The sequence below is a fragment of the Zonotrichia leucophrys genome, chromosome 20 (assembly GCF_028769735.1).
Source record: "Zonotrichia leucophrys gambelii isolate GWCS_2022_RI chromosome 20, RI_Zleu_2.0, whole genome shotgun sequence".
Lineage (NCBI taxonomy): Eukaryota > Metazoa > Chordata > Aves > Passeriformes > Passerellidae > Zonotrichia > Zonotrichia leucophrys.
Window position 1 is genome coordinate 10,586,032 of NC_088189.1, and position 17,902 is coordinate 10,603,933.

Genomic DNA, 17,902 nt, shown 5'->3' on the forward strand with positions numbered 1-17,902 from the left:
TGCTGCCCTTCAGGGGACCGGCAGAGATCGCGGAGTTTTTGCCCTGAACAGAATCAAGCCCCTCTGTGCTCTTACAGATGCGTGCTAACAAATGCTGGAGCTAAAGCCTTGAACGCTCCCACGGAAGGCAGGCACAGCTTTGGCTGTCTGTCCTGCTTGTCTCCAGCTCCAACTGCTGCCACTTCACAGAATCACAGAATATTCTGTGCTGGAAGGGCTCCCCAAGCCTCATTAAAGTCCAATTTCTGGCCATGAACAGGGTAGCATCAAGAATGCCACCATGGCCCTGAGAGCATTGTCCAAACGCTTCCTGAGCTCTGCGTTTGAAATAAAAAGTTACACCCACCCCTGTCTAGATTTCCTCTTCTGGATCCCTCCTAGCTGTAGACAGCTGAGAGGCAGAGATATTTAACAGAGTGCCAAAACTCAAACCAATATAAACCAACAAACCAACCAACCAACTAACCAATCAACCAACCAACCAAACAAAAAACCCCTCAGTGGCATGTTTGTATTATTAAAAGAAATTTAATATAATTTTTAAATTAAAAAATTCAATCTCTCTATTAAAGACACTGAGTCAGGTGCTAATACTGTCAAACACGCTTTTGGCATGAGTTTTACATAAAGTTTAAGATTTTATGCATTGCTTCAACATGTTAAGAAACCATCTTCATACTTACAGTAGCAATAAAGTCAATTCCATACAATATCAAATATCCTTTTTTAAAAAAAGTTTTAAATATATTAGACTCTGATTGCCAAAATGCCATTTTATACACAAAGCTGCTAATACAATATACAGTTCTTACATTATTTTTTTTTCTTCACATAAAATACATTTCATCAAGTTTTATCTGTACATGTTTTACTACTGATCAATGGAATTACGAGTTATTGCAGAAGGCTTGCCATCATCTCTTACTGTCCTGTACCAGGCTTATCCACACTCCTGCAACCTCTCACTGCAATCTAAAGGCTGAAGACATGGTGGTGGCAATGCTAAGGCTGCATCTGCACTGTTTAAAAACCCGTGTGTCCCCTCCAGCTGTGGTGGAGATCATTGCATTGGTGTAGCTTTGGGAACAGGTATCTCGAGCAGAGTCTCCTCTGCTACAGCTTCCGTGGTTGAAATACAACAAAATGTTCTAGGTCATAACTGTGCCATGGCAGATGTTGCCCAGAGAGCCCAGTGGTACTTGAATTGTGTGAGGGAACTGAGAAGTCCATTGGCAGTTTGGCCAACATGAAAACAGAATAAAGGTGAAGAACAACCAGGGAGAACTGTTCTGTCACACAGCCACAGGCAAAACAAACCAAAAAATGTAAATGTGTTCTGGTGTAAGAGGTGAGACCTCGCTGCTGCAAGCATGTTCTGGATTCTGCCTGTAGAGAACTGACACACCAAAGCAGTCAATGGGATTTGTTAAAATACATGAAGCCCCTGTGCATTTCCTTTCTGTGTATTTAGGAAGAGAGAAGTGGTGCTCATGAGAGAAATTGAAAGAGCAAATAATAATGTCACAATCTGGCATACTCTGGACTGTTATTCCCTGGCAAAAGTCTCCAAGGTAAAGACAGCAAGAACTGTATGGTCACCACAAACCTTCCAGAGACAAGTTACCTTTAGCAAGTATAAGGCACAGAAATAACCCAGGTGTAGGGAGAAACCCTCCAGCAGACAGACAGACAGTTCACCCCTGGCTCACTGGAGACCAGTGCTATTGCTTTCTCAGGATATTCCCCTTCCCATGGTAACTGATTTTGTTCCAGCAGGGATGATGGGGGTAATCAGAGCTCCAAGACTGAAAAAAAAGACACTAGACAGAAGTTGTAATGTCATTTAACCCCATGAAATAAGATCCTGCTCAATAAACTCAAGAATTCACTGCCTCCACTGAGTATTGCACTGAGTCATTATTGCTATTGCCCCGCCAAGCTCTTCTCCTTCCCTACCAGGAGTTCCTCATCCAGGTGGTTCTTCAACCACACCTCCAAGATGGCACAGAATCACATCAGCTAGACTCAGTTCTTCCCAAAATTGGGAGGGTTTTAGGATTCAGGAGCACCAAAGAAGTGAAATCAGGTGGGCTGAAATAGCATCATGTGGTATGTGAAACACAGATCCAGGTCTGATTTCAAACAGATCCCAGCAATGGGACTTAAGCCCTTAACTAACATTTCAGCGCTGAGCTCACTAAAGTAGAGACATTGTTTTGAAAGACACCTTTTTCTCCATCTAACAAATTTCTTTCAACATGGAATGTAAAGCTGCTCTCATCAACCACTGGAAATAGTAAAAATTCAGCACACAGGAAAATGTGAGGAGAAGGAAGGGTTATTCTCATGCAGCTCTGCCTGCAACAGACCTGTCAGTACATTCACATTCTCAAATCTTTGCACAGTCTCTGTGAACAACTACAACCTTTGGCTCACTGGTAACTTAACTGGGACTCTAATCTGGCCTTGAATCTGTAATTAGATATTTATTGATCTTAAAACCATTCAGTAAATCATAAAAACCTCAAATGCTCCTCTAATAAACTAAGATACGCCAGTCACAACATGATTTCTAGGTTTTATAGATTTTCAGCCATATTAACATCCAATGAAACAGCCAAGTGCCCTCTGCTCTGTACCTCAGAGCTTTCCTCTGGGATGGCCTTTAAAACACACAGATACCAAACCCCCACTATTGTTGTAACACTGCTAAATTTTACAGTGAAAAGTGTTTTTCCTAGAGGTAGGCTGCTACAATGCCCATGTACAGAATCTGTGTTTTTTATTCCCCCAAAAGTCTGTTTTTATCCACAAAATCCTCCACCAGAAGCAAGTTAATCATCCACCTTACAGAATCCCTCATCCCAGACCTACAACCCACAGCCCTGCCAGTGCTGCACAGGCAGTGACCATCATATCCCAAATGTCACCACACAAAAGTATGAACCCATTCCAGGCCATTCTTCAACAGCCTCCTAGCTCACACCCTGGTGGAACTTCACCCCAAAGCCAGTGGCAGGTAAATACTTGGCAGGGCTGTGAAATATATCGTGCAAGATTTATCCATTACTGCCTCTTGCCATTAATAACTCTCCTGTCTTCTTAAGAATGGATTACATATGATCAGACACCACTGGATTCACAGCTAGGATCATGAGTTCTCAGAGTTTTACTTATGTGAAACACCAGTGGAAGTCAAAAAGCTGTTTATCTAAAATGGACTGATTTCCTGCAGTTTTAATGTATTAATAGCTCTCAGTGAAAATAAGCCTCAAACTACTTTACACTATTGCATTCAGTGATCTCCTTTTCATTTCCTTGGAATTAGGCAGGGTTCAATAGACTTGCTAGCACAAAGTTGCTTTGAGAAAGAAGGAAAAGGGCCCTACTCCTCCTTTGCTGGGAGGGAAGGCAACATCTGGGCCCAGAATTTGCACCATACACAACCTAGTAGATAGCGGCACCAAAATTTGTTTGTGTTCAGAAATCTCATCAGGATGGATGTGAGGAGACAAATCTCACCACCATGGGAGAAGAGAGGCACCTGAAAGAATCATCTCCCCTGTTCTATAATAGTCAGGCCACACTTGGTGTTATCCCAGAATAATTTACTCAAGGTAATCACAAGATCCACTGTTAACCACATACAGATGCAGTAAAGTCTTTCCAGTTACCAAATCATCCTCTTACTACTAGAGAATGACTTCAAAAATCCCTTAAGGTCAAGCACAAGAAGCATTTCCTAGTTCTATAATTAGCTTATGTTTTAACAATGGAGGGAGCCCAACTTCTCTGGATGCTTCAAGCTCTGCCTTTAGCAGAACTGGGGTTTTAAATGAACCACACCAACTGCTACCACTTTATAGTTTGCACCTGAAACTGGAGAGGAAAGAGAATTCCATCTTACAATTCAAACCACTGAATTGTCAGCCTGGTACCTCCCAGGTCCAAAGGTGTCACCTGCACAGTGGTGACACAAAGCCACCTCTGCTGCCTCGAGGAGCCCAGAGCCCTGCATGGGAATGTATCCAGCCCCAACAATGGGGGGATTTGATGGGGGGCAGAGGATAGCACTTAACAGTCACTGGCAGCCTCAGTCAATTTTTTATAGCCTAGAAAAAAGTTAAGGCTGTGAGGATCCCCGCAGAGGGAGAGTACACGTGAAAGGGAATATTGGTGTCCAACAGGTGCCAGATAAAAGGAAAATGGGTGGAAGGTGCATTTGCTGTTGATTGGCTGAAGCACAACTAAGTGAGCTGGATTTAATCCACTGAGGCTTACAGAGACCCAAACGGGTTCATGTCTTCAGAGTTTGGAATTTAAGCTGCCCAAGAAGACTCATATTCATGCAGGCAAACAGTTAGGTGTGTGACAGCCCCTCTGTGCAGAGGAATTAGAGATTTACAGTCATTTCTGAGACACAAGTGAAGTGTGGCCAGTTCCTCAGAGCTGTCCCACACTCTTCTCTCACCTCCCCCAGGTACACAAAGTCTGAACCTGCTGCACAGCCAGTGCCAAACCCCCAGGTGACCCCGTGTCTGTCAGAGCTCACATGAACTCCACCAAGACAGTGTTGGCACTGCAGCTGCTCCACAGCACAGAGGCTTTGTTAAGTGTCAGGCAACTCCCCCAGACACAGAGGCATTTAAACCTTCCTCTGCCAGCTGCTACCCACTGCTGACAGCTTCAGAACAAAGCATCTCCTGTCCTGCTGCAGCGTTCAGCTACCACAGCAATGGTCACAGTTATTTCTCAGCCAAAGACTGCAGGTTCATGCAAGTGTCGTTCACATCTACAGGATTAGAAGTGCTCTCATGGCCTTCCTGGGTTAGTGTTGGCAAGCCTTTCCTTCCCATCCCTCCTGAGCCCTGTGGTTCTGGAAATCCAGAAAAAAATCAGAACACAAAGCATATTGCCCCTACTATCTGTGTTGAGCATACAGAGTAAACAAACAGAATCAATAGGAAAGTGAGATCAACAAAAGTCTTTTCAGTTTTAACAAATTAAGAGTCTAAATAGTACAAATAAGTTTTTTAAATTACTTATCCCAATATAGACCTTTGTCAGTATTTTATTGCAGTAAAATTCTATTGCCAGGGCCCCTTTATTGCAACATCAGTTTTAAAGCCTATTGAGTGAAGCCTGTTCCAGGAAAAGTTCTGCTCCAAACCTGATGGCAGTCTGCAGTGACGAGCTGACAGAGTAGAACAGGAGCCAGCCAGAGCACAGTTTGTGATGGTGAGCTGTCACTGCAAGGAGGTAACACCTTGCAAACTTCCTAAGTGCAGCATCTGTGCTTGCTTGTTGCTCCAGCCCAGGAAGTGCTGGATCCAGCTGTGTGGAAAACAGTTCTGTCCACTCTTGCAAACCTCTTCTGGGGGCTGGATATGTGCATCCCCCAAGAGTGACAACACAGGTCTGATCTGTCACCTTCCAGCTGCTCAGTGACGTACAGCAAGAGGCTCAGACACAAAGATTTGAATTCAGATCCTTTCTTTGTTCCAAGGCATCTCATGGCTTCCCAAGGATTGGGGAGGCAGCACTCCATACCTTCTTCCCCAGACAGCAAGACTCAGGAGACTCTTTTGACATCAGATTGATGTGCATCCCTCCAAAGAGCCTTGCTCCACCTGCATTACTCATCCAGCTGCAATGGAAGTAATTGGCAGGGCAAAGTACAATTTGAGATGAACAAGGCTGCCACAGTCAGAATGTCCATAACCAAATTCTCCCTTTGAAATGCAAACTCTGATAGATCCAACCCACATCTCCTGTCCTCTGGGGAGAGACACAGACCAGACTAGGAAATCCTGCAGCACCCATGCACCTTCTCTTCCATTTCCTCCATGGGAGCTTTGAATTTCAGGAGGGGCGGATCCCCACTGGACACTGTGTAATACACCGAGGTCCCATTGGAGCTGTAGGGAGAAGTCCTGGACTCCATTAAGTGCGACTTGGCCTCGTTCTCAGCAACTCCTGCCATGCCAGTGCTGAAGTGGGTGCTGAGGAAGGGGTGCTGGAGCAGCTTGGCTGCAGCTCGCTGCCTCTTCAGCTCCGACAGCGTTTGGTGGTTGTGCTCCTTGTAGGTGCCCCAGAGCTGCGGTGCCTCGGGCAGCCCGGGGCTGCTGTAGGGCAGAACGTGCCCAGGGTTGCTGTCAGGCTCAGGGTGCATGCTCCAAATGTCCCCGTTGGAAAAGGTGTACTGGTAAGGGCTGGCAGATGCCATCAGTCCATTCTGCAGAGGGATCTCGGTGTCACACTGGGTGCTTTTGTTCGCCAGCTCCGGGAGGAGGGAGGAGTTCTCCAGCACTGAGTTCTGTAACAACAAGACATGAAACAGCATTTTCTACCATTCCTCACAGCAGGGTTCATCCCTGTGACAACCTCCTAAGTCTGCTCACACTCAGCCTTTCTACCAGACAAACACTGAATTCCCCCACTAATGCTGTCAGCCCCAACCAGGAACTGTTTCCCAAACAGGAACCTTAACTCTGAAGGCCTCACACGTACACAAAAATAATATGCTTATCTACATAAAATGACAATAACTTAATTAAAATCAAGTCACTGCAAAGCAAGTTTACCATTCTTTTGTGCTTACCAGCTTGTGGGCTTTAGAATGAAAGGCAGACACTATTTTTTTGGAGTATCCTGGTTCATTTTTATCTCAAAACTATGGATGTAGCTGTGCATCTAAAACAGGCTTTCCACTTGAGTGGGACATCCCAGTTTGTACCAAATGAGAATTTGGTCTTTTGCCTACACCTGGGGGAAAATTTTCAGCCACCTTCCACCCACTGCGACTGAAGCTGCACCACCAGCCCTCCTCAGTGGCTCCCATGAAAGAGAAGAGATTCCTTACAGGGTCTGTATTCTCCTGGTCAGACCGAGTCTCCCCAATTTCTCCAATGAGAGCAGAGTTTCTTCCTTCTTCTGCTGCCCCCAGCTGCTGCCACACCATGGCCTCCTTCTCACACTCCTTCCTGTAAAGGTTTGTCCTGTCCGAGAGGCTGGCCCTCCTCACCACCTTCCTGTGGGACAGGGACAAGGGCCATCAAAGCTGTGAGCAGGACATGACATTTCCTCACAGCCTGTAGCTCTTCTCACATCCTCCTCCTCCTCCTCACAGCCTCTCCCTCTGGAATGGAACGTGGATTCAGCTTCCTGGCACCCACACAAAGTGAAGGCACTGGGGTGGATAATGAAGGTGGGAGGAATTTTAAGGAGCTCTAAAGTGGCACTGCAAATTTGTTTTAGAGTTCATACAGGTCACCTTATGGATCTATTCTGCAAGCAGTGGAGTAAATGTGGAAGGAAATGGCCCATGGGCTGTTTAGGGAGCTTTGTGGTGTGCAGGACTGCTTTGGTGTCCAGAAACATCTCACAAAGACCTCTCCAAACTGTGTCTCTGCACTGCATCTTGGCTATGCGACATACCACTGAAGAGCTCAAGTTAATCCACTTGAAGCACTGATTTCCAACACCAGTTTCACTGTTTTAACAAGGTAAATTCTCACCATTTGGTCCTGTGCTCTGGGCAGTTAAACCACACCAGCACAAAACCATTTCCCCCCAAGAATTAGCACCTCTTCCTAGTGAAAAAACCACTCTTCAAAGCAGCTCTGCTTTCATCAACCAAAGAGAGCTAGTGCCCTTCATTCAGAAAGGACAGAGGGGTTGTTCTCACTGACCCCAGGGTGAGAACACCCCTGGGTGGCCAGGCCAGGGGCCCAGGTGACCTCGGGGCAGAGCAGAACTCACCCCCGGCTGCCTGTGCTGGAGGTCCTGCGGCTCAGGGAGGATTTGTGCCTCATCTGGGACTTCATGATCACATCATGCTTGTGCTTCAACTCCAGAAGCAGAACTTTGAATTCCTCCTCTTCGCACAGATCTATGGCACACACACAGACCAAGCCCTTTGTCAGATATTCTCCTTAACACCACGTTACTAATTGTGCCTTCCTAGTTAGACACCAGGTCTTAGGGCTGCACACAACAGCTCCCAAGCACAAGGGATAACAGAGAAAACACACAGCAGGAAGACTTGGGATATGCCTTCTTCCTTCTTTTTATGAGCAGGAATAAGCATTTTCTGTAGTAAAGTAGGTGCTTCAAAACTTCAGTCCCAATTAAAGAAACTTTAACTTTGATTCTAAAAGGATACCTAAAAAATTTTGTTAATGCTTCTGAAAGCACCATGTGAGGACTCCACAGCCATTTCTTAAACATTTCTTTCTTTAGGCTTCATAAACTCACCTATTGGCATCTCATCCAAAGATGTCCTGGCACTCAAACTAGCCCCATGGGACACGAGCAATTCAGCCATCTGCATCTAAAGAATGGAAAGAAAGACAAGTTGACAGGGGTATTTTAGGTAATTTAGGCTTTTCTCCCTAAAGCTGAAAGGTTGGAATAAGATGAGAGGCGGGTTCAGCTTGCCTCAAATAACTCTGGTATATGTGTGATGTTAAACACTAATGCCACCATCCACTTGCACTGGCATGCTCTGCCTGAAATTTCTCAGCAACCAGTTCTTTTTGGAGCCCATGGGATCTCCTCTGATGCTGTCCAGAGAGCCCAGCCCCAGTTCAGGTTTATTCCATTTGCAGAGTACTCCACAGTTTGTCCAGGCAGGCAGAAATGCCACCCTCACACGTGACACAGCAAAATCCTTACCTGTCCCCAGAAAGCAGCAGCATGCAGAGGCTCCCAGCCATCCCAGTCCTTCACATCCAGGCTTGCCCCCTGGTCAAGAAGCACTTCAGCTGCATGCAGATAACCATTGGCTGCAGCTATATGCAGCTAGGAGATAAGGAACAGAGCATGAGCTGCCTGCAAGGACCACAAATGGTTTTATACATCGAGTTTCAGGGGATTTTCTTGGATAATGTTTGAGCCTAGAGCTGGACAGGCAGCACATTTTACACTGAGCAGATGGCACCAGGTCAAAAGCAGGTTGTTCCTGTTATTAAAGTTCAGTATTGCCTGCATGTAATTCTGTTTGGAGAGGAAATTGCTTAGCAGTTCTTAGAATAACTTCGATATATGGATGAGAAAAAGAACGTATTCACATTTTAAATCAGGGGCTTTTAAGTGCTTCCCAATCTGTAGGGAAAGCACCATCAAACCATGAGCCTGCAATGCAGAACATCATCCACTCTATGCCAGAAGAACATCTCCTCTTGCCCACTGAAGTACTGTGGATGTGATTTTTTTGAATCAAATTTACAGCCTGCTTTAGTCAGGACTCTCTGTGCAATTGCACTTTCAATCACACTGTAATCATTTTCACCATTTGAAAGTCAAAAACATTTTAAACCTTGGCTACTTTAACTTAAGGGAGGATGATTTTTCAGATATTGGCTTCCAACTACAGCCACCACTTTGGAGACAATCAATAATGGTCTCTTTCAGTTCCCCAACTTCATGTCTCTGAAGATTTTCCTAATTGCAGTCTGCTGCTGCATCTCTGAGCAAAACACTGACCCATGCACTGCTCTGAAGGGATTAACTCCACTCAGAGCTCCTCCTACTTCAGTTGTGCTAAATGAGAGAATCAAAGCTTCTTTTCAAAAAACTTTCATGAGGATGCCACCACACGGGATTAAAACTTCATCTGGAAGTAAATCCTGATGCTTTTTGGCAACTCAATTAATTTCTACATAAATGTTATGCCACTTTCTAGAGGCCACATGAATTAATAAGGAGTCAGTTGGGGGTGATACAAAAGGAGGAGCCCAGAGGTCTGTTTAAATCTTAAAGGAAATGTTCCCTTGTTAAAGGGGAAAATATGTTAAAAATAAGCTGCAATAAAGACTTCAATCATCCAAGCTTATCTTCAGGGGAGACTGCCCTTCCCTTACACTTCTGGTATATGCTGAAGGTGACATTTAGATTAAGAAACTGGAATGCACTGCTGTGGCCTGGCCCTCAAACACACGAACCAAGTGCCTGTAATCAGTAAGGTCTGAACCCAAGCATTAAATGACCCTGGTTGTATGAAATTCCCAGCACATATGACCTCATTACTGAACTTTCCCTAAGCTGGGACTGCTCTAAGACACAATTTAGGAGACACATTTGTGGGGTAAAAAGAACTAGGATAGTTCAGAATTCCCGGTCCCTGTGCAGACAAATGAGATGCCAGCTTGCTTTGTGCTGCACTCTTGTCCTGGGTGCCCACCTCTGTCCAGGGCAGGTGCCACCAGGGGGAACAAACAGTGAAACTCTGTGAGAGCCAGAGCCACACAAAGCAGAAAGGAGGCAGGAAATCTCCAGCAGCACTGGGTCCTGCTCCTGGTAAAACCAGAGGGCTCTCACATCCCCTCCACAGGATTCCAGTCAGCCCATGAGAAGCGAGAGGTTACTGGGAGGCCTTCCAAGCCCAGTTCCCTGCAGGTCAGCAGATGTGTAATGCTCTGTGGGACTCCTCCTCTCAGTGACTTGCACCTGTTGATTTTGGGTAGCTCCTGCTACAGGGCAGGTTTCACAACCCCTGGGCTGAAGGAAAGCAAAACTGAAGCCTCTGCAGTTTCACTCACCAGCGTAGCACCTTGGGCATCAGTCCTGTTCAGGTCTTGGCCAGTGGCAAGAATGTCATGAATGTCACAGATCATGACCTGCTCTGGAGCAGCTCGCATCTCATTGATCCTTTCCTGGGTAATCCCTGTTCAAATTCCAGTTAAAACAGGACAGTTGGAAAGGTTGAGTAAAATAAGATTTAGGATCCTTGATATGACCCCCACATCCTTCACCCTCATGATTTTTAGGAATCAGAATAACCAAAGTCAGGCCCCAAGAAATTATGCCAGGAGCAGCTCTCTGCTTTTCTCCAGAGGCCAATCAGAGCTGAGAAACAGGGTAATTTTTAGTACCCCATTGACCCATTTCTGTATTTTACATAAACTCAGCCTCCTTACCTTGATAGGCCATACAAGTCTCAATGACATCCAGGGTTGGCTCATCTTCACAGAGGTCATATGGCATGTTGCCATCTGCATTGACTGCCAACAGGTCTGCTCCACTGCAAGGGGAAAACTGAGTTACACCAGCAAGGACCTCAGACACCCTGCAGCAGACAGTGCCAAACTCTGGGATAAATGCTTAGGGAAAACTAACTGGGATTTGATAGTTGCACAAATGCCACCAATGTATGTATGAGATAAGAAAGATTTGAAGCAAAGCTGTGGAGCTGTAAGTGGAGAAGATTCATTCCAGAACTGGATGAAAAGCAGCACACTACACCTCCTTCCTGAGTCAGTAATACCCTGTGTTCCACATCTGCTCCATTTTTATAACCTCCAAAAATTTCCTAACCCAAGTGGGAACATCCTCCAAGGGATGCTTGACTGCATCCTCTTCTCTCCTTCATTATACAGTCAAAGAAGAGCCAAATTTTCAATGCTTATGTCCCAGATGACAGCACCACAGGGAGAAGTCTCCCTCCCTGAGGAAGAAGCAGCAGGCACAGCTGTGCCAGGCAGCAGGTTAACACTCCCAAAGCACCAGCACTCTGGGAAAGGGAGGAGAGGCCTCCACACACAGGCACAACCACAGGTGCTCATGAAACAGCTCAAAACACACCTGGTTTCTTCCTCCTTGCTGGCAAGACTTGAGCTTTAGGGACTTGGTCAAGCACCCTGTGTCACCACTGGGGATCAAATATTGCAGGAAGTTTAATGATCACTAATTAAAACCCAGTGAGAGAGGTCACAAAGTTCACCCAGGTGTCTGAGTGACACAAGCACACTGCTGCCCTGCTACACCAGTGGCTGCTTGACTGGATCTGAAGTTCTGTCTAGGAGCTTGAGAGTAGATCCTGCTGGCTGCTCCTGTTTCTACCCCCCCAGCAATCACAGTTCCACAGACACTCACACAGACACACCAGAATACAGGCAAAAAGGGGCACATTTTGCCCCAGTCTCCAGAAGCTTCACAAAACTGAGCCAAGTCATCCAGGATTTTGTTGTCTCCTGAGCCTTTCTGCTCTTCCTCCTTTGTGATGGTGTTCACAAGGGTCTTAGGATGAGGGAAGAGATGAGGATCTGACTCCATGTTTCAGAAGGCTGATTTATTATTTTATGATATATATTATATTAAAACTATACTAAAAGAATAGAAGAAAGGATTTTATCAGAAGGCTAGCTAAGAATAGAAAAGGAAAGAATGATAACAAAGGCTTGTGGCTGGGACAGAGAGCCAGCTCACTGTGATTGGCCATTAATTAGAAACAACCACATGAGACCAATCACAGATGCACCTGTTGCATTCCACAGCAGCAGATAATCATTGTTTACATTTTGTTCCTGAGGCCTCCCAGCTTCTCAGGTGGAAAAATCCTAAGGAAAGGATTTTTCATAAAAGATGCCTGTGACACTCCTTCACTCCCTTCTCCCCCAGGCAGGAAGGACCCTCATGAGCAGCCTGAAAGCAGGGAACCACCACCACTGCTGACACCTCCCAAGGTCCTAAACAGCCTCATTTTCCATCCACAGGTGTGGGCAGAATGAGACCCACAGAAAGGACAGACACCAAAAGCCACCTACTGCTGGATGAGGATCTTCACCAGGTTGATGTGGCCACAGGTGGCTGCTGCATGCAGTGGAGTCCACAGCTCGTTGTCCTTGGCGTTGACGTTGGCCCCGTGGCTGAGGAGGAGCTTCACTATGTCCTCATAGTTGTCTATGCAGCACTGAGGAGGAAGAAATGCGGAAACATTGGGGTTTTCTAAACTTTGGGAACATGAGGGTTCATACCTGCTCAGCTGTACAATAATAAAGGGCGCCTGGACATGGAGATATATTTTATCCTGCACTGCTTGGCAAGGAGCATCTCCAGCAGGGTTTAACACCAAATTGAGCACCAGCAGGTCAAAAAGGCAGGCCAAAGGGTCACTGGTATTTTCCAGGGCCTATTCTGGCAGAACCAGCAGGGAATAACAGCAAACATGTGCACAGCTTCTATTCCACTGAGTCTTCCATATTCAAGAGCAAACACTGCAGAAATTCAATGTAACCAGTAGAACCACATACCAAGGGATGAGCTGACAAGCTGACATTCCCTTTTCTCAGGGAGAATCCCACACACTGGCATGTGATGAGCAAAAGTCTTCTCCGGAGCTCACGCTACCTACCACAGTTATCTTGAGAGGCACAAATTGGATTCCCAGAATTATGGGGCACTTTGCAGGGCACTTTTCACTTCCTGAAAATAAGTAGCTTCCTTCCTGCATTTAGAGTATAGCCCAGCAGGCTATACCAACCTCCTTCCTTTGGTGAAGGTGAAATTTACTCTTTGATCCACCTCTTGTTCACCTTTAGACATGAATGTGCATGTGATAAAGACATTAAAATAATATTTTTTCTTGTGCAAGAAGGCTGTTTGTGGTCTGTGCATTGCTGCAGACCCACACAGCTCAGCACACAGTACAGGCTGTTAATGGGGCTGAATTCCAACACACAACAAACATTTCAGCAGCTGAGTGACAAGGACCTTTCAGGTATTTCTATTTTGTTCACTGTTTGTACAGGGAAGTGGGGTTACAGTCATGCCTGTCACACAGCCAAGTTATCACAGAAGTGGAAGGAAGTCACATTCACTGGAAGGAATGCTAATGTGCCCACTGATGGGCTTCTCTGTGCTCAGGGATTCAGTTAATTCCAGCGGATACAAAGCTCCCATCAGAGCCCCCAAATGCACCTTTACAACCTCTCAGTGGGCAGGGTGGGATTCAGAGCCTGGCTGGGAAAGCAAGGAGGCTGTCAGTGTCTCTCTGAGTGCAGCCTAACATCTCTCAGGAGAGGTGATGGTGGTGGCACCTTTTGTTCTTCCAGAAGCCAGTTTGCATTTTTGAACAAACATTCATGCAGCTTTGAAGAGAGCAGGCAACTGGCACAATAATCCAAAATCCCAAGTCAATGGGGGCATTCAGAGCAGGGAGCTCTGGCCAGAAAGCCCTGAGTGCTGGTGTGACAACCACGCCACTGTTGTTACAGCAGTGGGGGCGGCAGCTGCCAGGCACGGCCAGTCCCACGTGCCTGAGAAAGAATAGAAAAACCCTTATGGAAACAGCACAGGGGCTCCAAGGAAGGCCACAGACCTACACACCACTATAGCAACTCTGTATTTCACTGGTGACCAGCTACTCCCATCTCATACTGACTTTGGAAGTCCCTACAGCGAGCAGCAGCGGGTCCTTCAGGCATCTTGTGCATCATTTATTTAAATCACTTTCAAACCTCATGGATTGCCAAGGCCTCTAAATTTGTGTTTATCTGTTATGAGAATTTAGAGCCCAGTCCTACAAAAATTAGAGTGGGGGAAATGCTGTTCACATGTGAAGTCCAGCCCTGACCCTGAGCTCTTATTACTGAATAAAGTCTGGGATAGCAAGAAAATTATTTGATCTCAGTTTGCTCCCCAAGAAACCGGATTGCCAGCACAACATGGTGAGGTTTCACTGCTTTAACAGAGGGAAAAATAAGAAATCTAAGAGGTCTCCCTGTTAGACCTGGCCAGGCTGGCTGAGGGGGCAGCAGGGAGGTGTGAGCTCACCTGATGCAGCGCAGTTAATCCATCCTCATTGCACAGGTCGGGGCTGATGTTGCTCTTCAGCAGGTAACACACTGCAAGGCAAGCACAGAGGAGAGTCAGAGCAGCCACCCTGCCACATCTCGTGCTCCCAGCCAGCCCTGGACAGGTTCAAGGCAATGCATTTCACACCATCAATGTGAAATCATCAGTGCTGGCTTGTCACCGCAGTGAGAGCAGAGCCTTCCTGGCTTTATCCAGCAGAGAGCACCAGCACACAATTTTCCCCAACTTCCTTCCAAAGGAGACTTTGCACAGTTACAATTTTCCTTCAGTTGTGCTGGAACAGTCTCCATTTTTTGTGTGCTTCACAATGCCTGAGTGCAACAACCTCTGCACTCTGTGGCCCAGGAAAACCCAAAGAGGATTCTGGGGTCCTGAACTACAACCATGGTAGAGATTCCTCCCACCATGAGAGGGATGAGGCTTTGCTTCAAGAAGTAATCTATACATTCAGGGCCCTGCCACATTGAATACACCACGGTTGCTTTGGACACTTCACTTGAGCTGCTGGGTGTGCTTCCCAGAGGCTTTCATTTTTAATCACTGCTTTGTGGGGGGAAAGGGTAACATTTATTCCATTAAAATGCAAATTTCTGAAACACATGAAAAGTCATTAGCCCCTAGGTGAAAAACTTGCACAGGGTAACAGCAACAAGGTTAGCAGAGGGTATAACTTAATAGCAACAGCAGAAACTCTTCAAATACAACACTGCTGACAGATCTTGATGATCCATGCCCATTTTCTGTTGTTGCCTTGCTCATTCCCTGTTTTTTCCTCAGAGATGTCACTACCTAATGCTTTTCCTACCTCAAATGTCACTGACAGCACAAGCACAAGCCAGAGGTTCATAATCACCTCCCCAGGGCCAGAGCAGCAGCAGATATTCACATCACATCTGATTTGATGGCAGACATGCAGGCACTGAGTGCAACCAGAGCTGCACAGCCAGGATCACTGACAGAGCTAAAAGGGCAATAACTTTCCTCAAAACTGGCAATCAAAAATACTGCAAGGCTCACTCCAGAGCATCCTGCAGCCTCTGATCCCTGCTGTCAGAGGGAGCTCTTTCCCCAGCACATCCACAGGGAGAACCATCTGCAGGGCTGTCCCTGGGGACACAGCACTTCTGGCACGCAAAACACGACATGGAAAACACACCCACCGTGACATCAGGGATGATTTATGAGGCTTTGTTTAAAAGATCTGGAAAAGGCACTTGCAAGAAAGGCAAATGGAAAGCAAAGTGAAATTTTGATTGGAAGCCACTGCTCTGACGTTATCACAAAGGAAGGCAAAACCAGACAGAAGTGAAATAAAACACATCACAGAGTTGTTTCACCCAACTCAAAATGAATGCTTGGATTTACTTTTGCTGGAAATAATTTCAAGGCATTGACACCTGCTTGGTGAAATTGCTGCAAAAAAAGCAGAATACAGCAAAGACAAAACTCATCCAGCACCACAGTGAACCCAAAGCCTTTTTATTTTTTCCCAGCTCAAAGGCCAGTGCAGGAAGCCCACGCCTACACTGCACTCACAGCCCCAACACTTGCATGCTGAACAGTAATAGGAGCACTGAACCTCAGCCAGTATATCCAATTTAATGACTCTGCTTCTACTGTTTCTGGCCAGCCCTGAGCTCCTGCTCTCCTAATCCAAGCTGAGTGATAGACAAGTCATCCACCAGTGAGTCTGCTTGTCTCCTGTTTACCTTGGATGCTCTGCCATTAGGGTTTTAATTCAATCTCAGTCAGTTAAGTGCCATTGTGTACTAATGACACACAGCTCCATAATCATGTTTTGCCTGATTATGGAGATTTGGACAAGTAGATGCTGGCAAATTAACCTTGTAAGTGCTGTCTCTCCATGGGAAGAAGAAGCAGCAGCATAAATCCCAGCTTGTTACAGGGTTTGTGTCACTGTGATCACAGCTTGACAGAGCTTGTAAGAGGCCCTGAAGGGTTAAGATTCAGAGAAGTTTTAATCTTACCCTAAAGAAGCTTTGAATTCTTCCCTAACCCCTGCAGCAGCCCTGTGTTCCCAGTGCACCTCCCCTTGGCTCCCTTGTGCCCTCAGGACAGGCTCACCTTATTTCCCAGTACCTCCCAACACACTGGGGACTGACAGCCACAGGACACCAGAAAAGGGCTCAGAAAAGTCAGACAATGTGGCCAGGCATGGATGTGGTACCACTGAGTCCAGGCAAACAAGGCATGAAGAAGAGATCAGACTGCTTTCTGTCCAGTCCTAAGCTGAAGATCACATTTCAGGGCTCAGGAAATGCATTTCAGGGCTCAGGGCAGCACAGGGTCAGGCGGCAACAAACCCCATTCCTGCCCAGCAGCCCAGGTTCAGAGCAGAACTCAGCCCCATTCCTGCCCAAGCTCACAGCAGAACTCAGCCCCATTCCTGCCCAATTTCACAGCAGAACACAGCTCCATTCCTGCCCAAGCTCACAGCAGAACACAGCCCCATTCCTGCCCAAGCTCACAGCAGAACACAGCCCCATTCCTGCCCAGCATCAGGGCATGGGTGCCAAAGAGCAGCTCCATCACCCCCTCTCCCTGTGAGCTGCAGAGGCACATGGAGGGAGGACTTGAACGCCTTCTCCATGCCCACCACCCAGGAACAGCCCTTCCCAAAGAGCCAGGAAGAACAAGTCCTTCTTTCTGATAAGCTTCAGGATAAAATGTGCATTTGTGGGATATCCAGTGCCCAAAGAACAGGAAAGGGGGGCTCATCTGTGCTGCTGTGCAGTGCTGGGAGCTGCACCCTCACCTGTAGCAGCACAGACCTGCTCTGCTGCTTCACACACAGCATCAGTCACAGCGACCTGAGCGTGCAAAATGCTTCTCTCTCCAAGCCCTGCTGGTGTCCCACACTTCTCTGCAGAGCCCCACACCTTCCACCCCACCTCCAGGCATGACTGATGCTGTCCAGGTAGAAAGCAAACCCTTCACTCCCAAGGACACAGATTAATCACCCAGCACCAGCTGATCACCTTCTGTCAGCTCAAGCCTCAGCCTGCAGGTGGAAGGACAATCCCCCATGCTCATGGAAGAGCACAGAAATGAGCCCTCTGAGAGCCCCTGAGCCCCACAGAAGGGCTCTTTGGGGTCACATCAGCGTGTTGAGCAGCATCAGGCTGCACACTAACACCTGATTAACTTCTTAGAGAGCTCAGGGCCAAAACTGCTGAGCCCTGTCAGAGCTGCACGTGGGTGGAGGCAGGTGGGGAGCAGGGCTGGGTGCCTGGAGATTCTTCATTACACATCCAGCACAAGTTGTGGGAAGCAGTTCCAAAAGCAT

General features: G+C 46.7%; 1 protein-coding gene across 2 annotated transcripts in view; it reads right to left on the reverse strand.

The window, feature by feature from the left end:
• Nucleotides 1-719: 719 nt before the first annotated feature.
• The window catches only part of PPP1R16B (protein phosphatase 1 regulatory subunit 16B), a 63,958-nt gene continuing 46,775 nt past the window's right edge, over nucleotides 720-17,902 (reverse strand). For both annotated transcript variants that reach the window (XM_064729613.1, XM_064729614.1), the window contains 9 exons: nucleotides 14,554-14,624; nucleotides 12,546-12,691; nucleotides 10,920-11,023; nucleotides 10,542-10,666; nucleotides 8,677-8,802; nucleotides 8,257-8,332; nucleotides 7,762-7,891; nucleotides 6,863-7,031; nucleotides 720-6,316 (listed from right to left, as the gene is read on the reverse strand). In XM_064729613.1, the coding sequence (XP_064585683.1) occupies nucleotides 5,801-6,316; nucleotides 6,863-7,031; nucleotides 7,762-7,891; nucleotides 8,257-8,332; nucleotides 8,677-8,802; nucleotides 10,542-10,666; nucleotides 10,920-11,023; nucleotides 12,546-12,691; nucleotides 14,554-14,624 (1,463 nt within the window). In that variant the 3' untranslated portion in view covers nucleotides 720-5,800. The remainder of the gene's footprint in view (nucleotides 6,317-6,862; nucleotides 7,032-7,761; nucleotides 7,892-8,256; nucleotides 8,333-8,676; nucleotides 8,803-10,541; nucleotides 10,667-10,919; nucleotides 11,024-12,545; nucleotides 12,692-14,553; nucleotides 14,625-17,902) is intronic.